This window comes from Meriones unguiculatus, chromosome 9, assembly GCF_030254825.1.
Source record: "Meriones unguiculatus strain TT.TT164.6M chromosome 9, Bangor_MerUng_6.1, whole genome shotgun sequence".
In the NCBI taxonomy this organism is placed as follows: domain Eukaryota; kingdom Metazoa; phylum Chordata; class Mammalia; order Rodentia; family Muridae; genus Meriones; species Meriones unguiculatus.
In genome coordinates, this window is record NC_083357.1 from 49,120,747 (window position 1) to 49,144,408 (window position 23,662).

At 41.4% G+C, this 23,662-nt stretch overlaps 2 protein-coding genes across 9 annotated transcripts in view; one reads left to right on the forward strand and one right to left on the reverse strand.

Moving 5' to 3' along the window:
- Zdhhc20 (zinc finger DHHC-type palmitoyltransferase 20) overlaps positions 1 to 19,495 on the forward strand; it is a 59,626-nt gene extending 40,131 nt beyond the window's left edge. For 2 of the 7 annotated variants that reach the window (XR_009594182.1, XR_009594183.1), the window contains 6 exons: positions 1,306 to 1,438; positions 5,915 to 6,041; positions 8,968 to 9,057; positions 10,067 to 10,111; positions 10,464 to 10,579; positions 13,000 to 16,596. Coding sequence is in view for 5 of the 7 variants with exons in the window: in XM_021639058.2 (XP_021494733.1) it covers positions 1,306 to 1,438; positions 5,915 to 6,041; positions 8,968 to 9,057; positions 10,464 to 10,579; positions 19,063 to 19,124 (528 nt within the window). In the remaining 2 variants the exon portion in view is untranslated. Of the gene's footprint in view, positions 1 to 1,305; positions 1,439 to 5,914; positions 6,042 to 8,967; positions 9,058 to 10,066; positions 10,112 to 10,463; positions 10,580 to 11,940; positions 12,018 to 12,999; positions 16,597 to 19,062 lie in introns of those variants that run through there. The other 5 variants (XM_021639059.2, XM_021639062.2, XM_021639058.2 and 2 more) reach the window with 3 other exon arrangements.
- Positions 19,496 to 22,856: 3,361 nt separating this feature from the next.
- Positions 22,857 to 23,629, reverse strand: Mrpl57 (mitochondrial ribosomal protein L57). 2 transcript variants are annotated; one of them, XM_021639082.2, is made up of 2 exons: positions 23,488 to 23,629; positions 22,857 to 23,314 (listed from the first exon to the last, which is right to left on the reverse strand). In XM_021639082.2, exon 2 carries the CDS (start codon positions 23,304 to 23,306, stop codon positions 22,998 to 23,000), a length of 309 nt encoding a protein of 102 aa, XP_021494757.1. In that variant the 5' UTR covers positions 23,307 to 23,314; positions 23,488 to 23,629; the 3' UTR covers positions 22,857 to 22,997. The 2 variants fall into 2 exon arrangements, with proteins under 2 accessions (XP_021494757.1, XP_021494758.1); XM_021639083.2 differs by having other exon boundaries at positions 23,484 to 23,585.
- Positions 23,630 to 23,662: the final 33 nt, after the last annotated feature.

The window sequence follows — 23,662 nt, forward strand, 5'->3', positions numbered from 1 at the left end:
AAAAATGTGTATGTGTGTGTGTGTGTGTGTGGTTGGTCTCCCACCCACTCCCTTTTTGAGACAGGGTCTCTCCATGTAATCCTGTGTATCATGGAGCTTGGTATGTAGACCAGGCTGCTTTGGACTGAAAGATTGTCCTGCCTCTGCCTCCTAAGTGCTCCTAAAAGTGTGTGTCACCATGCCCAGCCCCTTAAATAGTTTTTAAATTAAGTAGGGCAACCTGTTGTGTAAGACTAGAAGACTTACTTAGGCAGTTTTTGAAACAGTCTCAGGTATCCCAAGATGACCTTGAACTTACTGTGTAGTCACAGTACCTTGAATGTCTCCTTCTGATCCTTCTACCTCCATGTCTTGAGTCCTGGAATTACAGGCATGCACTATCATGCCCATTTTCTGTCATGCTGGGACTGAACCTAGGACTTCATACAAGCATTTTTCTGGCTGAACTCCGTCCCCAGCCCCTTTATGGTTTTATTTTAGGAGCAAATATTTAAAGGCTTCTTTGTAGTAATAGCCATATTTCTGTAAGAAGGAATGACAGAAACTGTTCATTCTTTAATACCTTACCAAATGACAATTACCTACAAAGACTCCCAAGGAAAAGAAACATGGATGAGGAAGTGGGCATCATAGCATCTGAGGACATGGATGCCCTGGAGGAGAGGCACACAGAAGTAAAAGTGAATACGTCACATCCCACTTGTTTTTAGAGCGTGTGTAATCAAGCAGCTGCTCTTACGCAAATAGAGTACGGGTGTTCTGGATGGTGAGGGAAATCCGAATATGTACATACGGTGTAAAAGAAAGGTGCTAGGGCTGAATTGCTGAGGTTCTTAGATGTTTAAGGACAACTTTTAGTGTTTTGTTTATTATTCTGTGAATGGGTAGATATTTGCCTGCATTTATATCTGTGCATCACGTGCATATCTGGTGCCCACAGAAGTCAGAAGAGGGTGTTGGAGCCCCTAGGGCTGAACTTGGAGACAGTGGTAAGCTGCCATGTGGGTGCCAGGAAGAACAGTCCGTGCTCTCAGCCCTGAGCCATCCTCTGTCTCCAGCTCCTAAGGACAGTTTTTAAATTGCTGGACTGATAATGGGGTCAGCCTGCTATGATGGTGCCATCACTTGCTTCTGCAATCATTACTTCAGAGTATATGGTCTCATTTTATTACTCTTCATACTTTTTTTTTTTTTTTTTTTTTTTTTTTTGTGGATTCAGTCTTTAGGAAGAACCAGATTACAAGTTGCATCTTCAGAGGTTCAATATCCTTACAATTAACCCTTGTTTTTTTTTCTCCCCCTCAGAATGAACTGAAAAATTCGGGTGCAAAATTCCACGTACTGTTCCTTTTCTTTGTGTCTGCAATGTTCTTCGTCAGTGTGCTCTCGCTGTTTAGCTACCATTGCTGGCTAGTTGGAAAAAACAGAACAACAATAGGTAAATAGACTGAAGTATAAGTCTTTTTCTTAAGTGACCATAATGGATGTGAAGTCTATTACCCTGTCTACCACAGTCTTTCTATAGAAATAAAAAGTAATTGTGTACTTAAACTGTACTGTGGTGGGTACAGTGGATGTATAAAATGCTTAGACTCATGTTGAAAAGGATTGCAGAAGTGAAACTAGTATGATTTCAGTAATGTATCATATAGCAAAATTTACAGTGTATAGATTATAAATAAACCAGTTACCTTGTTTATATAATATTTCTCAAACACTAATCTCTGAATGATAGATTTTCATGCTTAATAGAAGCTCATCATCAGACCCAAACCATTTTAAATCTTTCAGTTTACCTTTCTTGCTAAGACAGAGCAGCATGCTCATGTGTATTCTTGACCCCCACAGACGCAGTTTAACTGGCATAATCTGAGGGCTAGTGCTTACAACATGCTGTCTTAGTGAGGGTTTCTATTGCTGTGAAGAGACACTATGACCAGGGCAACACTATAGAGGAAAACATTTAATTGGGGCTGGCTTATAGTTGAGAGCTTTAGTCTATTATTGTCATGGCAGGAAGCATGGTGGCACATAGGCAGACATAGCTGAGTATCCTATGTCTGGATTGGAAGAGAGAGACACTGGGCCTGGCTTGAGCTTCTGAAACCTCAATGCCCACCCTCTATGACACACTTCCTCCAAGGCCACACCTCCAATAATGCCATTCCCCCTAAATGAAAATGGGGCCATTTTCATTTAGATCACCACACATCTTCTTACTTCCATTTTTTTGTTTCATTTGTCAGTGAAGTTTAATGCATAGTATTTTTGCTGCTGTGTTTTTTTTTTCTTTTCCTGTTTTTTTATTTTTTAAAATAAAAATACAAAGTTGGAGAGATGGCTTAATAGATAAGGGTGATTGCTGCCAAGCTGATAATCTGAGAGTTCAGTTTCCAGAACCCACAAGGCAGAAGAGAGAACCAATTCCCACATATGTTCAGCAACATGGAAAAATACTAAATAAGTGGATAAATGCAAAGACATAAGCTTTAAAAAATGGAAAGGAATAATTCAATGAGGTGTTTAGGGTAGCAAGGCTGGTTGTTGTGGCACACACCTTTTTCCTCCCCACTCGGGAGGCTGAGGCTGTGAGGCCGTCTTACGAGGTTGCCTAGGAAAACTCACAGGTAAGAGAGGGAAAGAGAGGCCCTGTCATCTGAACTGTCATGGCAGCCTCATAACCTTGTTACCATTAATATTTATATAGCAGTTTAAAGTCCGTTTGCCATCCAAAGCCCATGGATTTGCCAGAATTGGAAGGAAACCATTTTAATGTAGAAAAGGCAAAAGATTTTAATGTATATTTTAGTTAGTATATTTCAATTATATGGTCATCTATGTTATATTTATGTGACTTTCAGTATAAGGATTTCTCTGCTTCCTTGCCCAGCTCACCCTCTGTTGTTAAGCCCTCCTTCAGGTCCATGATGCTTTACTTTTTCCATATAAATAAAATTCCTTATGTCTGTTAAGTAATTTGCTCTCTTTATAAAAGTTTCCCAAAGAGAGAGTTAGTAAGACCTGGAGAGAACAGGAGTTCCACAAGGACCAAATATATCTGGGCACAGGGGCTTGTCTGAAACTGATTCTCCAACCAGGGACAGTGCATGGATATAACCTAGAACCCCTGCTGGGATGTAACCCATGGCAGCTCAGTATCCAAGTGGGTACCCTACTAAGGGGAATAGGGACTGTCTCTGGCATGAACTCAGTGGCTAGCTCTTTGGCCTCCCCCCCCCCCGAGGGAGGAGCAGCCTTGCTAGGCCACAGAGGAGGACCTTGCACCTAGTCCTGGTGAGACCTGATAAGCTAGGGTCAGATGGAAGGGGAGGAGAACCTCCCCTATCAGTGGACTTAGAGAGAGGCAAGGAGGAGATGAAGGAGGGAGGGAGGGTAGGATTGGGAGGGAATGAAGAAGGGGGCTATAGCTGGGATACAAAGTAAATAAACTAATTAATATAAAAAATTATATCAAAAAGTGTTCTTTCCCTAGAACTGACTACAATTTGACCTGTTCACAGAGCCTACCTAACACACACACAGATTTCACATACAAAACCAGAATTCGCAACTGTCTGTAACTCCCAGTTCTAGGGGACCCAATGCCTTCTTGGCACCAGGCACGTGTACACACTCATTCAGACCAAACATCCATACATTTAAAATAAAATAATTCATTTCAGAGTTGACAAATCTGGTAGTAGTAGGCCAGTTTTCCTAACTGGTACTGCCCAGCTGGGTCTGAGGAGCAGCCATTTGCCACAGGCAGCATGCAAATAGTTTAATCTGTTTCTCAGGACGCTTATTTCTTCTGCTTGGAGTCCGAGCCCCTGTGTGTAAGAGAGTAATGGAGAACCTCAGCTGGGTCAGCTTGAAAGAAGCAGAATCAGGACTTGATTTTGCCTTGTGTTTTTAGAGGTCTCAGTCCTTGTTCCTCTCCTGTACTCTGCTGTCAGGATCCATGTGCTGTGGTAGGGAGCATAAAGGCGAGGGAGAGAGAGCTTAAATTCTTTAAGGACATTACCCTTCCCTCCGAGACCTGCTTCCTCCAACAGGGCTTCAGCTCTTGAAGGTTCCACCACCTTCAGGTGGTGCTATGGGTCAGCAGCTAGCCCTTGAGCACCTGTCTGTGGAGACAGTTCAAGTCCGGACCTAACGTCGGGTTTCTAGGCACTCTGCTCTTGCCCTTAAATAATCTTTTTACATTTTTTTTTTTACTAGTGAAAAGCCATTTTATATCATGACTTAGCATGTGCACATATACTTCCAAAATTATATAAATAAGCACACTTTCAAAAAATATCACTAGACATCCTGTGTAATGTCATCTGATATCTCAGTGCAGTGTAGTTCAACCACAGTGAGCTCAAGGCTAGCCTAAGACTGTCAGAAACAAAAGACTTCACTGAGAGTGATGGTAAGGTCAGTTGGCCTTCTCAGCTGTTTTCCTTGATAATCTAGTTGTTTGTTGTTGTTGTTTTTGGGGGGCGGGGGGAGGTGGAGGGGTACAGGGGTTGGTGAAACAGGGTTTCTCTATGTAGTCCTGGAACTTGCTATGTAGGCAAGGTTGTCCTTGAAATCAGAGATCCTCCTGTCAAGTACTAGAACTAAAAGGCATGTGGCACCATGCCCAGCCCTGACCTTCTGTTCTTCCTGTTTTAAGTCCTTAGGATGAAAATGTTTAGGAGCCCCAGGCCAGCTCCTGTCTTCTCACCTCTCTAGCCTTCTATACATGGCTCCTTTTCTTCCTGTCACTGTCAGCCTCCCTCCAGCTTCTGGGGAATGATGTAATGTTGTTCTCAAGGTTTATCTGACAACTCTGCCTGAGACTTTGTCTTTCCTTTAGGTTGCCTTGGTTTTTCTTTGTTTACCCATACTGCCAGCCTGGCTCCACCCTGTCAGCCTGTAAGATGAGAAACAAGGAAGTGCAAGTTTGCTTGTGATGCCTGTCTTTTGCCTACAGCTCACTTTGTGTCTCTTTGTGTTAAAGCTGTGGTCTGTAATCTATCTCTGCTGTCTCATTGTTCAAGCACGCTGAGTGCTGCCATTTTCATCTACCCTGTCCTCGCCCCCCAGACACACAGAACTCTTTCTTACAAAGTTAGCTGCTTTACTTCTGCACTCACAGGGCACAGGACTTAGCACTTAGTGGATGTAGGTTTTGCTTGGATCCCAGTACCCATGTTGTTAGGAATATGTAGCAGGTTCATCAATAAAGAATGGACGAGTTCCAATACCTTAAAGGGAAATTGAAATATAATAAATGAAATGATGTGGAATATTCTTGTTAAAGGCTTAGGACCTAGCTCAGTGGAAGAGCACTTGACTAGCATGTGCAAGGGTTCAGTTCCCAGCACCACAAAAATGGAATAAGTCTAAAGGATGATGTCCAGAAATTTTTTCTAAAACGAAGTACCTGTCAAGGCGTGGCAGCCCATACCTGGGAGGCAGAGGCAGGTGGATCTCTCTGAGTTCAAGGCCAGCCTGGTTTATATAAGTTTCAGGATACCCAGAGCTACACAGAGAGACCCTACCCATAAATAAATGAAAGTAATATTAGGTAATTATTTGGGCCCGTCATTTTAGAGGGTTGAAATAAAAATACTTTCCCCAAGTAAGTCAGAAATTTATCTTTTTAAAAGTAGGTTTTTATTTTAATTGACATTGTATATACGCTGAGGTGACACTTTAATACATTGTAGTAGAATAATCAAACCAGGATAATTAGGATATTTGTCATCTCAGATGCTTATCATCCCTGGATATCTTCTGTTACAGCTAAGTTTATAGCAGTCCATGTCAAAGACATTGGCAAGAAAATTAGTATTTTCCATTTTCTTTATAATTTTTAAATAGATAACACTTACTCATGTATGTATACATGCGTGTATTTTTGTTTTTCTTTTTTAAACAGAATCATTCCGTGCACCTATGTTCTCTTATGGAATAGATGGAAATGGTTTCTCTCTTGGATGCAGCAAAAATTGGAGACAAGTCTTTGGTGATGAAAAGAAATACTGGCTAGTTCCAGTATTTTCAAGGTAAGTTATGGAGTGTAGGAGTCAACGGTAACCTCTGCTTCTGGCTAAGTATCTTAAATGTACATAAAATCATGTTCTTTTTTAAAATTTTGATATAGTAAGAGAAGCTATATAGTGAATACATTTGAGTGAGAAGTAGAAAAAAATAAAAGTAACTCAAAAGAGCTCTTTAAAATGGAAGTAAATCACCTTTAGGAACACAAAAAAATTATATTTTCATACATTGCAACCCAGAAGTAAGTGTATGTGCATGTTTTCTTATCTTTTCCTTTTTTTTTTTTAATTTTGAGACAAGAATCTTACTATGTAGCCCTGGCAGTCCTGGAACTCATAGAGATATTCCTATCTGCCTCCAGAGGGCTGGTGGTATAAAGCTGTGTGCCACCACAGCCAGCTCATCTCAGTTTTCTTACAGACCCCTGAGGTGTAAACAATCCACCAGCTGGAGGCTTTCTCCCTAGTCCCAGCTAGTCCCGGCCCTCTCTACAGCAGTCACTACAGAGAAGGAAAACAGTTTGCAAGTGAATTGCCAAGTCTGTAAAATCTGTAGTTGTACTGGGTCGAGCCTCACACTAGAATCCCAGAATTTGGACCACTGAGGCAGGAGAATTGTCAAGAGTTTGAACCCAGTAGGAGTTCTATAGTCATATAGTCAGACCTTGTCTCAAAAAGGGGTTAGGAGAATTGTAGGGTCTTTAGTTAATTGCTTGCCTCCTTTTGTTTATTTTTTGTTTATTTATTGTTGGTGTAGAGTTCTAGGTGTTGCTTCACTGCCTTCTGGCTTGCCTTATTTTCTGCTGACTAGGGTATAATCACCCTATTATTTTTCACTCTGTCTTCTCTGGATATTTTTAAGACTTTTGTTAATCATTACTTTTTGTTAATCACAAAAATTTTATTGTGATAAGATTTAATGTAGCTTTTTCAAGGTTTCTTTTGTTTGGGATTAGTTGAAGTTAGGGGTTTTTTGTTTGATTGGTTGGTTTTGGTTTGGGTTTTGTGGTTGGTTGGTTGGTTGGTTGGTTGGTTGGTTGGTTGGTTGGTTGGTTTGTATTTTATTGTTTTCAGTCAGGGTCTTATAGCCCAAACTGGCCTTAGCCTCCTCATCTTCCCTCCTGTCTCCCAAGTGTTAGAATCACAAGCGTGCACCACCATGCCCAGCTGCTTGAGTCTGCCTCTGGCTTTGTAGTTGGTTGGGAATTGCTAAGCAGTGTCTCTTTTGCTCCACACCCCTTGCGGGCCTACATGGAGCAAAGCACTTGCGTCCTACAGCTCTGTGATACTGTTTGCTCGTCTTTGTATGTGTTTCATTTTCTGTAAACCTTCTTGCATTCAAGAGTATTCAGGTCTACTCTTTTGGCTGTACTTTGTTGTCGCCTGTTTCCAGTGAAGAGTTTCTACTCCTCTTGAATGAAATGCATACTGTCTGATTACAAGGTTATTTTCTCTCATCAGGAAACTCATAAATGGAGTAGATTCCCCCCTTTTTTTGGAGATTTTGTCAGGTGGGTGGGTGTGGGTGTGTGCACCATGTATGTACTTGATGTCTGAGGGGTCAGAAAAGGTTTAAGATCCTCTGGAATTGTAGTTAGAAATGCTGTGGTGCCACATGGTGGGTGCTGGGGACCAAATCCAGGTCCTCTGTAAGTGCTGCGAAAAGTGCTCTCTGGTTTGTGTGTTTTGTTTTGTTTTTTAAGGAGTTACTTGTCCTCACTCTTACTCCATTCTTGGTGAATTATGGTTCATTGACCCTCCCCACTTCCACTTTTAACTTTTACAATTTCTGTGTACACAACACATGAGTACACATGGCTGCAAAGACTGGAGAAGTGACTGCATGTGACTCCCTGAGGTGTGGGTACAGCTTGTGGTCTGGCCTGTGTGGGTCCTCTGCAAGAGCTCCAAGTGCTGAGCCATCCTCTCCAGGCCTTTCTCAGACCTTAGGACTGGCGTTAAGCAGCTTCATGATGCTGCTTAGCGATACATACCAGCCCTCTTGGATCTGTGAGTGTGTTCTCACGGGCTCTGAAATTTTATCAAATGTATCTTTAGTTATTTTGTTATGACTATGTTTGTTTGGGGTTCTACTTGTTCATTCCTCTTACCCCTTCTCTCCCCACCAACATTTTACTTGTTGCTGTTTGATACTGTAGTTCTGTATGTTGTGCACTCCTCAGCTTTTCATCTTTTTTGCTTAATTGCTACAATTGACCCTCTAGTAGTGTCTTAACTGCTGATAAGCCCCATATAGTGGGTTTTAATTTGAGACTACATATTTCTCAGTTCTTTAAGTTGGATTTGGTTCTTTCTTACAATGTTTACATTTCTGGTTTTATTATATCCATTTGTCTTCCAAATTCATGGATATGTCTATTCTGTAATTGCTGTTTTGAAGTTGCTAATTTCCCCGTTGTTTTCTGTTGGTTGTTTTTTGTTCTTAGTTCTGATCACACTGTCTGTTACTTTCCATGTCAGTTACTTCTGATTAAACATGGTTGTTCTCAATGCTAGTTAGCTCTGTGTCTAGATTTTACTCTCTTTCCAGCTGCTGAGTCTGTTTTGACACACCACTAGTTTACTTGAGCTCAGTAGTGTTTTTCAGGGTTTTAATTTCAGTTTGAGTATGGATAATGTCTTCCGTGATCTTGATGGTATCAGGTACTCACATACCTGAGTAACTGTTTTCGTTGAGGTGCTAACAGGGCATTGTGGTCTTAATCAGTGTAGAGGATATTGCTTCTTTCTAAGTACATAAGAGTGATAAGCAAAACGGCTGTTTTCAGTGGAGGCACTAACTTCCAGAATTAGAAATCTTGGGACTTGATACCTGACTTGATGAATTTTGGTAATTTATTTCTATCGTGGCTCTGAAAAACAAGTGTCAAAGTTGACTGTTGTTAAATTAACACTATCTCTTATCATACAGCTTGGGTGATGGTTGCAGTTTTCCAACTCGCCTTGTGGGGATGGATCCAGAACAAGCTTCTGTTGCCAACCAGAGTGAATATGTCAGAAGGTGTGTTTCTTGTTCCTAAGTTTTTCAGTATTCATTATAAAACAATCAGATGCCTGTGTTCTACATGAATGATTAAGATACAAACGGTAGCACTCTAGGAAGCAGACAGAAAAAGAAAACTTGTATTTACATCCTCTTTTTAATGGAGAACTGATGGTAGGTGCCATCTTAGAATTGACACCTTCTACATGCAGGCCCAAACCTGAGAGTAGCAGAGCATATAAACAGTTAGATCAGGACAGTCACACACAGCTTGGTGTCGGGGAAAACTAGGAGGCAGGTAAATAAATACTATGTCTTCATCCTTGGAAGTAAGAATCCCTTTCAGGATTTCATTATATTGCTTATACCACGTTGGATTTTGTAAAGAAAATTTAAAAGCCACTGTCATTATTCTAATCACCATTACTTTTGATATCTAGATTTTAATTAAAATATCAGAATAATTAATGAGAATTTGAAAGTACAAATATTTTCTTACTCATTTTAAAGGAAGGTTGGTTGGTTGGTTGATTGGTAGGGTTTCTCTGTGTAACAGCTCTTGTAGACCAGGCTGGCCTGGAACTCACAGAAATCCACCTGTCTCTGCCTCCTGAGTGCTGGGATTAAATGTGTGTGCCACCTCGCCTAGCTAAAGGAAATTTCTTAACATAGTTGCACATGAAGAAAACTGATTCAGAAATTCATATTTCGGTCAACATGAAAAAATGGAAGGTGAAGAGGGCTTTAAGCTCTATAGCATGTTGATGTCAGTAGGCAGGCCTAACACTGCATTTACTGTGGTTCTAAGCAAGTCTGTTTCCAGCTCTGGAACTTAGGATCCTGAGACTTGTTTCCTTTCCCTGGGTTCCTGAGAGGGTGGAGGCAGTGTCTAAAGCACAGCATAGTGTCTGCCCATAAGTGCCTGGCAAAGCTTTCCTCCTTTCCTTCCTCCATTCCCTTCTTCCCTGGTTCTCTGAGTTAGAAAAATAAGTCTACAATAAATCACTGAATCATTTTTTCCCCTTAGATCTAAACTGCAGAGGTAGAAAGCAGAAAACTTGGGAGATGACAGGTAACTTTTTGTACTGGCCACAGACAAAGCTCTTCACCTGTCCTTGTGCTACTATGGCTCCCGATTAACAAGTGTTTAAAAGCCCTTCCCACTGGCCTCTGAAGCTGTTTGTTAGTTTAACTGGTTTCTTTGGCAGTGTAGAATATACACTTTTGGGCCCAAAGAGCTATTTGACCGGGGGTGGGGGTTGTGGGCATATTTTTCTCTTGGAGATAGCCTTTTCAGAGTGCTAAGATCTTATGAGTTGCCCTCACATATCTCAGAGAAGGAATACTAATTTGCTGCTTATTAATTATTAAGTATCCTTAATTGAGCATTAAACTATTTACTGAATTATCTGTTCCTTTTTCAGTATTGGCTCAAATCAACCTTTTCCTATCAAACCACTTAGTGAATCAAAAAACCGTTTGTTGGACACTGAATCTCAGTGGCTAGAGAATGGAGCTGAAGAAGGAGTCACCAGATCAGGTAATAATTCTCATCTGGTTCACAGGAAGATCACCGGATTCCACAAATACAGTAGAAACCCACAGTTGTGTGATATTTGAAATTAGAGCACATGGGATATTGTCTGATAAGCTGCTGTACATGTGAGGGGTTAGTGGTTGATCAACTAGGAAAGGGCAGAGGCACAGTGGCTGGGCTGTGCTCTGTTCTCTGTTCAGCTGGGCTGTTTGCCGGCCATATTTCTGTGCCCATGTATGTAAAGTTAGTTTGGTATTGGCTAATCTGATTTTTTTTTTTTTTTTTTTTTTTTTTTTTTTTTTTTGAGACAGGGTTTCTCTGTATAGGCTTAGCTATCCAGAACTTACTTTCTAGACCAGGCTGGCTGGCTTTGACTCAGAGATCGCCCTGCCTCTGCCTCCCTGAGTGCTGGGATAATAGGTGTGCTCCACCACGCCTGCCTCTGAATAATGTTTTAAGAATGTTTTTTTTTTTTTAACTGTTCAAGTATGCACTTAGTTGAAAGCAATTTCTGAAAAGCATTGTACTCAAATGACAAGTACCACATGCCTGTAATTTTAGCTCTCGGGGGCTGAGGCAAGAGGATCAGAGTTCTGTGCCCAGTGCAGACTCCTTGTGAAACCACCCTTGGGGATGCATGGAGCTTTGTAGTCTTTAAGGAGTAGTATGGACGAGTCTTGAGCCTTCCTTGACATCCATGAGCTCAGGTGTAGGTAGAACAGCTGCTGATATAAGTGGAATTTCTGGTCAGAACTGGGTGGGCAGCAGCATCTGCGCACATACCTCCCATCACCAGCCCATGTCCTTTCTCTTCAATGGCTATATGGCTATCCGTAATCTCTTGCACTATAGGAAAACAGTTTGAGATATTCAGATCAATTTTAGTAATTCCAGGAAGTACCCTGTCAACTCAGGGACTTGCTCTTAGAGAAGCATTTAGAACTTCTTTTCCTTCCAGTTTTGATGACACACCCTTGTATCCCAGTACTCAGGAGCTGAGGCTGAAGGATTTCCATGAATTTGGGGCCAGCCTGGGCTGTAGAGTGAGACCTTGTGTCAGAAACATCATAAAAATAAATGAAGGGAATGTGTTAGTGTCTTAGGGTCATTAAGATGAGTCAGCTCTAGGGAAAGTAAAGTAGAGATGTGTTTCATGCGCTTCTTAATTACAGCTGCTTAACATCCGACCCGTGGAGCATGTTCATGCTAGCATGAGAAAAGCTAACAAACTCTAACTCGCTGTACTCATGCTCACATTCTACCGTGGTAATATTCACAGATGTTATCTCTAATATAATTAGCTTCACTGTTTAGCCAGGAAATTAACACTTTCTTTTGTCTTATAATTAATTATATGTTTACAGGGACAAATAACCATGTTACAGTGGCAATAGAAAATTGAGTACTACTTGTTCATAACTAACCATTTGATGAGTGCAAGGTAAGATAGTATAAAGGTAAATTCCTTCAGCAAATGTAGTTTATTTGCATATTTCATTTCAAAACAGTTTGTCATTTTTTTCAATTTTTATATCACCCAAGTCAAGCATTTTTGTTCTATTACTGGAATGTGACTTCTGCCAGAATCTTATTCCTTGCTACTTCTAACACAACATTACTAACCATCTGTTGGTAGATTAATGAAGAAACTAATTGAAAATGTTTGATTTCCATGTAAGCATGGAAACAGTATCTTACTAGTTAGTGTAATGAAAAAAGGGTGACTTTGCTCAGTATTTAAGAAGCTTGACCAAGTGAAGGTTGAGTCAAGGCTGACACAGGGCTTCCAGGCTCATTAATGTTAGTTTTATACAAACAGCAACAAAGCATTGTCTCAAACCTATGGCCCAACGCAGCACACATTGAGTTGTCCCCTTTCCTTCTGGTTACTTTTAGTTTTCCCAGAGGAAAGTAGAGCATCTGCGTGCTGCACTCCAGGCTAATCCTGAGGTCAGGTCTTGGTACAGGACCTGGGGCCTGTCTGTGCAGGGTTGGAGGCTCCACAGCCAGGGTCCCAAGCCTCACCTCTGTAGACCAGGCTGCACCATGAAAAGACGCCAGCTGCCGGGTCTGCACAGCAGGCACAGTCTCATCAGCCCCAGCCACATGGAGTTAAAGTTCCCGGCCAGTGCTCCTTCCTGCAGCTGCACTGCTTCTCCTAGGTCAGAGGATCAAGTCTGTCCAGCAGTAGATGGATGTGAGGGACTGCCTCCCTGATGGTGTCCAAGCAGGCATGCAGGGCCCCACATGCAAGTTGAAAGCTCGTTTGTTACCTCCTTCACTACTAACAAAAGTATATTATAGTAGAACTCAAGGATTTGATTTCTAACTTGCCAGTCCATGGGATCATTTATTAAATATCTAAGGGCCAGCCTGGAGAAGTTGGCTTTCAACTAATAATTTAATTATTTCTGTTTTTGTAGGTATATAAAAACACATTTTGGACTATTTTCAGTTTTATTTGCAAGAAAATTACCAGATGGAATGAAATAATTGAAGTATAACAGAAGATATATTTTTTAAAAGGAAGTGTTTGTACAGTTTGATGGATCCACAGAAGCACTACAGAGCAGAAAGATGCCTTAATTTTTAGTGTCCATTTGTGCAACATTGCCTCACAGCTCAAAAGTGACTTAATTTTCCTTTGGAAATAACACCTGTTTTGAGATGCTATCATCACATGTTAACCTGCCGTATGTATTTTTAACAGCTGAGTTACATTAGAGTTATTTCTTAGTATCCACATAAATTCCCACCCTAAAAACATAAACTAAAAAGTTGTCTGTGGTGGAGTCATCTAGGGAAAATGGTGGCTAAAAAATGATAATACAAATCACTGATTCTTATGCTGTTGTAAGGGAAGGAAAATACTGTTTTTTTATTAGATGTTTACTAATTTATAATTACTGTTTTATACTTGTAAACATTTTAATAAAGATTTTTTTATTATTGGCTACAAAATAACACTCAGAAGGATTCAGATACCTAAATATAATCATTTAGAACATTGAAGATATTAATATAATTCAATGAAGATTGTAGATAGAAGCATTGATACTTCCAATTAATACTTCTAAAAGCCAAGTGGCATACACCTGTAATCCCAGCACTCAGGAGGCTGAAGCAAGATTGCTGTGAGTTTGAATCTAGTCTGGGTTACAAAGGGACAAATGCATACATAGGTATCCAAAATGCAGAATAAAAGAAGCATTAATGCAACCATGTGTTGTAGTATGTGCCCAAGGCTCAAATGCAACATGGTAGTAAAAGAAATATTTTGGTATTCTCTGCTTTTTAATTACTAATTGTTGAAACTTCAGGGGAATTTTATATGAGCAAGGAAGCCCAGAGGTTCACATGCTGTACAAAGATCAAGTACAACATGAATAGGTGGAAATGGCTAAAGAAGAGAGAATGATAGAAGGCATATTACAAACAGTTAAACAGATTTTCATCCCCAAAGCATACAGACTACAACATACTATTGAATAGGCTTTCTAAAAATTAATATGGTACTGTATAGTAATTCTGTACAGCATAAACAGTGACTGAAAATGCTGTTCCAGGTGAGGGTGAAGTAAATAGAGCAAAAACAGAAATTCCCAGTCTTGGGCTTGAAAAATGTTCAGTAGATAAAGGGACTGAGACTAGCCACATGCTGGAAGGAGAAAACCAACTCCCACACATCTTTTGACAGACAACCCTTTTAAAAGATAGTATGTCCTTTAGAATCTAGTGACTTAAATAGGAATGGCTGTATTTAGATTAGTCCCGTGTCTGTAAAAAGACAATGTGGGAATGCTATCTTGGTTTATACTGTTTGTCAAAGAAAAACCCAAAATGATTGCTTTCAGCGGACCAGCAAAGAGAGGTCTCACTCGTGTGCTGGTTTCTGGGGTGGGACTGTAGAGTGCCACTGTCTGCACAATGGGATTGTGGAGGACAGGGCATCCTGTATGAGCTGGACTACAGGACTCCCATCATTCCCCAATTTCAGGAGTTGAAGTGTGCAAAATAACCTTGTTTTTCATGTACCCACCAAGCATCTCTAGAATCCTGTGTATATCAGACATTATACTAAAGATAATATTGTGATTTCCTAATCCTGCATAAATCAAGACAGCTGATGTTCCAACTTTGCAATTTGGGAAATTTATTGAATTCCCATTGACTTCACTAATGCTGAATCTTAAGTAACTTTTCCTTTGGACCAGAGGAGTTAGTTAGCATTGGAACCATGGTTTAAAATTATATGTAGTTTGAATTCCTCTTTGTTTCAACTCTTTATTGTTAAAACTTTGATTCTAACAGAATGAATTAAGAGATACCAATTACTGCTAGATACGTGATAAAGCTCGCAATCTCAGCACTTGTAAGCCTGAGGCAAAAAGGTCAAGTTCATTCTCAGCTTCATAGTAAGTTCAAAAGGAGCCTGTGCCGCATGAGACCCTGTGTCAAAAAACCAAGAGAGGTAAAAAAGGTCAATTACCAACCAGAAATACAACCTCAATTTTGTAGTTTGCATGCTACTTTCAGAAGCGTTCTCTTCTGGTCCTTCCATGTTTCTATATTTAGTTCAAGAGATTCTGATGCACCTGGCATAATATGCCCTTTTAACATATCCTTATGTAGAAGTACTATCTTTCTGAGTTTTCATCATTTTTGTTTATTAACATTAGTAAACTATTTTTAGTTTTTTGCTTTGGTAGCCTTTATGCCCAACATTTTGCCACATTCTAAAATATTTAGCAGGCTTTTGTTGTTCTGTTTTTGTTTTATTTAGTGCTGGGGAATCAATCCCAGAGGTTCATACTATCTATCAGTGACCATTTGTGAGGGGCCAGGAAGTGAGATGGGAATCAGGGCAAGGCTCCTCTTTAGTATTTCAACTAGTATTGAGTCTGCTGTCAGCTGGGGACCAGGTCAAAACAAAGCTTTGCCAAAATTTCAAACACTTGAACATTTGTGAAGAAAATGGAGTTGAATTTCAGGTCTTGCCCTTGCCATTAAAAAACATTAGACAGAAGACTTGGTTTATCCGGGTACAGAGGTACTTGACTGTTGAGTACCTGCGGCACCTGACCACCGTCACTGTGCCAACCAAAGCAGCTGCAGTGTACCAGCTAATGAACTGAACATGTTTACAAAGTTGAGTTTTGTCTTCATAAGAATGATTTTTTTAAAACTTTTTACATAGTGCTTATGATTCAGTGTGTTATAACAGGTTAGCTTAAATATATGGTGTTTACTTGAATTTTAATTCTTACAGAAAGCAAATTTTGACTGTTTACAGGAGTGCTTAAGATGAGTCATGAGATCTCCAATTACCGCTAAAGCAAATCTGTGTTAAGGGCAGATTTAGTGTTAGTGTTAGAGCCTGTGCATTTGGGGCATTGAATAGGAAGTAACTCAAAAATATGCGTAGCTTACATCTTGATCTACAAACTAGTACTTCTAGCTGTGGATAAGTATTTTTAACTAATCTGATATTAAGAAATCATATTTTTGCATTTCAGTCAAACTAATAACATGTAAAAGTACAGATAAGATGTAAATCTGAATTCATGTTTCATATGATCTAAGCTGTATTTTTAAATTTAAAATACAATAGAGATTTAGAAAGGTCCATATTTTTCTAATGACTTCACTCTATGTTATTTTCTTGGGTTGCGTAAAGCAAGGAATTGTATTTGTATTAAGAGGCTAAGAAAGCTGTTAGTTTATTATATTTGTACGTGATTACAGACAAGTCTATGCCCATTTAAAAGAAAAGATGGATACTATTTAAGGCTATTTAATATGCTTTTCTATAAACAAGTTTGAAATATAGTTTCCCTTAGCTGTCTTTACTTATCAGTAGCATGGCTTGTATTTATTTATCATTTGTGTGAACCTTGACCATGACTGATGACTCTTTGCTCTGTATTTTGGATGGCCTAACCTGCAGTAATATGTGCACATTTTACAACTTTTATTTCAGAAATCATAATTACTTTGTTAATAAACAGGCTTTAAAGATACTATGTTTTGAATGGTTTTGTTGCCATTATAAAATTACTTTTATAATATAAATATAAAATCAAAATAATTATCATTTTGATCATTGAACTAAAATCTGTTGTTCATTGGTTCCCAATCTTCTTGAGCAACTAATAGTTCAGTCTTCCTAATTTTGCAACCCTTTTAATACAGTTCCTCATGTTGCAGTGACCCCAACTGTGAAGTTATTTTTGTTGCTACTTAAGGAGAAATTTTGCTGCTGTTAACGAATCGTAACCTAAATATCTGTGTTTTCCCATAGTCTTAGTCAACTCTTATGAATGGTCTTGACTCACAGGTTGAGAACTGGTGATTTAGCTGCAGTTTAGTAATTTCTGGAAATAGCCTCTAAGAGAGGCAGTTAATTTGTAGTTTACATAGTTTTATTCAGAACCTAAAAAGTTTAATTAATTAGGCTTTTACTGAACAGTTTGTTTTACAAGGCACTTCAAGATCTTGCACCAGATGTGTAAAGTACATGAGTTGTGGTTGTTATATTACAAGTAATAGGTGTTATCTTGATCATTAAATCTCAAGAGGATCTGGAAAAACCAATAGAGAGGCTCACAAAGATGAACACGTTTGTCTCAGGCAACTCTTGGGGGTACACACCAGGATTTGTATTTGTGTAAGAATATTCATTATATATACATATCTGACAGGATTTACCATGATCATAAAGATGGTTTTCCCATAGTAAGGCTTATCTATTTCAGCACATATTTCATTCTCCAAATCTGGGAAACCCAGAACCTAAAAAGTGCTGCATAATTTATGGTACTGGGAGACTGCACTCATGCTCTCCTCTTCAAGGAAAAAAGTAATTCATTACAGTACTGTTTGAAGCAACAAAAAGACTGACGCGTCCTGAGTCTGTCTCCGCTTCTGTTTGCGTGTGCAGTAGAGTGTCTAAAACATGCAGGACCAACCTGCAAGGGGGCTGCTTCCAGAGAGGGGAGCTTGGAGTTGATAGCTGCCACTTCAGTGTTTGTGTCAAACATCAATGATGAAAATATGCTGGCTGTTGGACCGGTGTGGTGCCTATTTGAGGAGGGCCGAGAGACGGCCTCTCACATAGCACATACATTCTACAGCACTTGCAGCTATTTTAAAACTCCTGGGCCAGCAAGATCGCTCTGGAGGTAAAGGCAACTCCAACCTGCAGTCCTGGGTGTGGTTCCGGGAAGCCAAGTGTTCTCAGTAGCCTATACATGTACACACATGAATGAAAAAAATTAAAAACTATTAAAAAATAGCTATGTTGTCATGCTAGTAACCAAAGGAAAACATTCTGAGTACATGATGACGTATGAAGAAGCACTGATTAAATGAAGGCCTGAGATGCAGCCTCTGAGGAATGAGCAGAGAAAGCTAGTTGTTTGGAGAGCTTTTTACAGAGAAGTGAGGGAGACCTGTGTCTACTTCACTGCATTTACAGAGACACCATGAAGCCATTTAAAGTTTTCCTGTAACTAGTCAAAAATTGGAGTGCCCCTGAGCATGGCAGGCAGGCCTTTAATTCCAGCACTCAGGAGGGAGGTAGATACAGGAGAATCTCTTATGAGTTTGAGGCCAGCTATTCTACATGGTGGGTTCCAGGACAGGACTACAATATGAAAAAGTACATCCATGGGAAGGACCTTAAAGATGAGGTGAAAATAGAAAATTTCAGAAAACTTTATACTATACGGAGACAGTATATAGGCTCCTTTGCCAGCCACTTCCTGAGCACCTGCACAAGGATGGGTGAGTGGTGGGAACAGCCCAAACAGCTCTCTTCTAGGTGCTGGGTATGGATGGGCACCTATAAGGGCCAGGGTTCCTTGGCAAACGAAGGGCTGAGACAGCAAAATGCTGGGTAGGCAGTGAGGGAACTCAAGACTATAGTGGGCTCTCTGAGGTTACTGGCACAGAGAAAGACATGGTAGCTGGAAGGCGGGTGTGGCAGCTCAGTTAAAATCCCAGCACTTGAGAGATTGATGAAAGGTTGTTCAAATTCATTCTGAGCCATGCAAGGAGACTGTCAGGGATAAGTAAAAATGTTGGCTTACGACTTAACTTCTTTTGACCACTGGAAGATTTATTAACTCTCAGTGAGCCTGGACATAAAGTAAACTAGCTTCTAGCAGCTTTTCCTCAAACTGTTTGGGTTTTGCCTTTTTTTTTTTTTTCCTGGGGCTCTAGAACCTGGGCGTTTGGCACATCGTAAGCAAGCAAAAACCACCTGTAAGCAGGACCCATAATCCATCCTTCAACCTTTTGTTGTTTGTCTGAGAGGGCTTTTTTGTTTAGCCCAGGCTGTCCTGAAACTCACTCTGTAGGCCAGGCTGGCCTCAGAACTCCCAAGATCTGCCTGCCTCTGCCTCCTGAGTGCCAGAATTAAAGGCACGCACCACCACTGCCTGGCTTCAACCTTTTTAAACCTATGTGGTGCCTGTATTTTACAGCCCTTCCAAGTGTGGAGATGCTGAATCTGTGCTGGAAGTACCATTTGAAAAACTTCCTATAATCCCACCGCTGAGGGAAAGTCAGCCTAGGCTGAATGATGAAGCTCTAACAGGACCCCCAGACCTTAGCACAACAGACCTTGTGCAGATGGCCTTGCAACCCAGCACATAGGCAAGAGCTGCCAAGTGGAAAATGAAAAGAGACCTCACATCTCCAAGTCCATAGTTCTGGGAAAGCCTCTATATGTAGTAACCTTGCTTTTTTGCTTCTGTAGTTCTGCTCCTGGCTAACTCTTGTTAACTCAAGTCTGTTAAGCCAGCTGTGGTTTTATTGTACTTAAAAGCTCACCCTGAAAATGGCTCAGTACTGCACACTGGATGACAAATGCCCATTGTAGTCACCAGCTGGCTAATAAAGTTTCTGTTGGCTTGACCCTGTGTCTGAGTGGTCTTTGCTGAATACCCCACAGGCCCTTGTGTAAATCCTGAGGGCCAAGCTTCCACCTGTTGTTGCTGCTGTTGTTGAGAAGGCCTCACCGTGTGTCTCTTGTGCTGAGATTAAAGCTGTCTACCACCGCAGACAGCAAAATCCCCTACTTTTCAGAAAGGGTGTGGAACTCAGTTGTTAGAGCCCCTGCATAATGGGTGACACCCTCAACGCAATCACTGGTACTATCAAAAGTTTATAATCCAAATGGAAAAGTTTATAAACACGATATACACTGCTTAGACTCACTGATGCCAGAGTTTCATTTCAGAGGTTGGAGAGGACAATGGAAGGTAGTGAGTGGAATGATCCCTTCTAGAATCTATGTATTAGAACTGTTGCTTCACTTTTTTAAGATTATGTATAGTTTTCTGTCTGAATGTGCACCCACACACCACAAGAGGGCACCAAATCTCATTATAGATGGTTATTAGCTACCATGTGGTTGCTGGGAATTGAACTCAGGACCTCTGGAACAGCAGACAGTGCTCTTAACCTCTCAGCCATCTCTCCAGCCCATTGCTTCACTTACTGCAACTTGTTATGCTGTATTTGATTGATGGCCCTGGAAAGCCCACTCTTCTGAAAGGAGGTGAAGAGGGTGGGGCTGGAGAAGAGACTGGAGGGAGAGGAAATTGCATTCGGGATATGTATGAGAGAATAAAAAGGGGAAAAAAAAAAAAAAGCCAGGCAGCAATGGTGCATGCCTGTATCCCAGCACTTGGGAGGCAGAGGCAAGAGGATCTCTGAGTTCAAGACCAGCCTGGTCTAGAGTGAATTCTGTAGATTGCTAAGGCTACACAGAGAAACCCTGTCTCAAAAAACTGTTGCTGTGATTAACTCTAGGCCCTTTGTTTAAATACTTAGTTTTGGTAATGTTAACCATGTGTTAAGAGCAGATGTGATGGTGTGTGTGTGTATGTGTACACTAGGTGTATTAGTTTTATTTAATAGAGTACTTGGCTAATAAGTGTTTTGTCTACTGAATGAATAGGTTCAGAAGAAAAAAAAGTAGTTGACTTATGCCCAAGGAAATACCATACTGTTGGGGAAAGGAAAATAGTAAGCAGAGTGGTGAAAGGGCCGTTCATATTTTCACTGCTTGTTTCACAAATTTTCCTGCATCTTTAGTTACATAGAACTAAAGATCAAATGATAGAGTAGGGGGAGAGAGTGGTCTACAGAGTGAGTTCCAGGACAGCCAAGGCTACACAGAGAAACCCTGTCTTGAAAAAACAAACAAAATACATGTAAACTGACATGGTTGACTACAAGGTTTGCTGGAGAAAAGGGGTTAAACGTCTAATTCATAGAATAGGCACATCTCTATTATCGTGCATGTTATTAGAAGTACAAGGTAGATCTATACAGATGCACAGAGAGGCCAATGATACACTGCTGACTAAAAAAAAGTTTGCTAGGAATGGGGCATATGCTTGTAATCCCAGCATTATGGGGGGAGGGGGAGGCAGGAGGATTACTGAGTTCAAGGCCAGCCTGGGCTACACAATGAGAAAAGCAAGTTCAAGTCATCAATACATGTAAACACCTAAATGGACCACAAGGGAAATAAACTACATTTCATATCATATATATATATATATATATATATATATATATATGGGGTTAACGAGATGGCTGAGGTTAAGAGCGCTGGCTACTCTTCAGGGGTCCTGAGTTCAATTCCTAGCAACCATATTGTGGCTCATAACAATCTATAATGAGATCTGGTGCCCTCTTCTGGCCTACATGCAGACAGATCATGTGTACAGAATAAATCAATCCTAAAAATATATATATTATTTTAGATACTTCTTAAAATAACAAAAATGGTGGGGAGGAGTCAGGTTGTCACAAACATGAAGGACCATGTACCATGGTTACACAATTGCATAGACCAGTGCACACACATAAACATGAGTGCATATAAAATAAGGAAATCTGGATATGTTATACAGATCCTATCCATGCTAATTTCTAGGTTTTGGTATGGTGAAGAAAAAGTGTTACCGGGTACAGTGGCACATGCCTGTTATCCCAGTACTCTGGGGGCAGAGGCAGGTAGACGCTGTAAGTTCTAGGCCAGCCTGATCTACAAAGTGAGTCCAGGACAGCCAAGGCTAACCAGAGAAACCTTCTCTGGAAAAGCCAAAAGCCAAAAAAAAAAAAAAGTTACCACTGAAACTGGGTGATAGTTACAATGAACTTGTGCTTTTTTTTTTTTTCTTTTTTTGCTAATTTTCTATGAAATCTCCAATTCAAGGTAAGGAGGACGGGGTATGGCATGCAGCTTTTCTCCTAGCACTCAGAAGACAGAGATAGGTCCATATCTAAGCTTGAGGCCAGTCTGATACACATATTAAGTTCCAGGCCAGCCAGGACCATACAGTGAGGTCCTGTCTTTAATAAATAATAAATAAATAACTAGATAATCAACAAGTCACTATGCATCTACTCAAGAGGCCAAGTCAGAAGGATCAGCTCAGCCCAGTTCAGCCTAAGCGATCACAGGCAGGGTATAAACATTCTAGAGCAGTGGTCTCAACCTTCCTAATCTCCCACCCTTATTACAGTTCCTTGTGCTGTGGTGACCCCAGGCCAAAAAGCTGCTTCCACTGCTACTTCATGACTGTAATTTAGCTAGGATTAGGAATCGTAACATCAATATCTGATATGCAGCAATGATACCCTACTCCTGTGAAGGGGTAGTTCGGACCCCCAGGGGTCATGACCCATAGGTTGAGTACGGCTGTCCTAGACAGAAAGTAAGAAAATTCCTGTCATACAACAAAGCTCTAGCCAAGTATACCTCAGACTTAAAGACTAATCAGTTTGTAGTTTTAAAATAGCATTAAAAAAAAAAGAAAAAAAGGGGGCGGGACTCTATTAAACAGAGAAACCCTGTCTCAAAAACACAAAAAGCACAAAGTACGGTGGCCCTTGCCTTTAATTCTAGCACGTGGGAAGCAGAAGCCAGTAGACGTCTGAGTGAAGGCCAGTCTGGTCTACACAGCAAGTACCAAGGCTACATAGGAAACAAACGAAATCCTATTTTCAGAAAGGCAGCACTTGGAGACAAGCAGGGCTTGTCAGCAAAACAAAACAAAACAAAACAAAAACTGATGATAGATCAGCAATTATGCGGAGGCAGCAAGGAGGTTAGAGCCCCAAATAGTCTTTCTTTTGGCTTCCTGAGGTCTTACTAGGTACACCAGCAAAGATTTTCCTGCCTCTACCTCTGCAGTGTTGGGATTACAGGCGTGAGCCAAATGCCTAGGTAGAGTCCCAAATATTCCTATGAAACAACTATTAATCATGTTTGTTTTAATAAGATACTGGTCGAAGGGGGGGGTCACACTGTTACATAAATTACATTTTTTTCAGCTCCAGCACCAAATAAGGCCAGAGCAGTCCGGCACCCATGAACTCGAAGGGTGATGGCACCGGGTTAGGACCATTTCTTCGTGACGTTGAGATGGTCTAGCTGGTCTGCCACGTATCGGTGCTTGGGGAACTTGGAAGTGGCGGCCGCCTTGATAGCCTCAAAATCCCGGGCCCTGCGCTCCGCGGCGTGGCCGTGCTCCTGCTCCTTGGTCAGGTAGGGCATGCTCAGCCAGTAGTGGTTCTCGGCCTCCACCTCCAGGCGGCGGATCATGCTCTGCTTCGCGTGGAAAGACACGGTGCGCGGCCGCCGGTGCTTCCCGATCCACTGACTGCCCGAAAGGCGGCCGCGGAGGAGGACTGCGGTGAGGAACATGGCGCCTCCTGAGGGAAGGAAGGACGGGAAAGCCGCGGTCGCCGACGCCCGAGGCGGAAAGCGAGCGGCGGCGTGCACGAGGCGCCCACGGCCCGCGCGACCGGAAGCGGGCGGCCGGGGGACGGCGGCCCTGCGGGGAACGGCGGGCCTCCCCGAAAACCCCCCCGCCTCAAGAACTCACTGCGGGCGCCCTCAACTCCGAGGACGCGTCCACCGACCGCCGCCGCGACGCGACGCTCCCCACGGGCGGGCGGGGGCTGGCGGACGAGACTTCCGCTCTCGCGAGAGGAGCCTTCTGCGCCTGCGTAGAGCGGGCGACGCGTCCGCCGCGCCGGGTTTGAAGGAGTGGCGGGTGA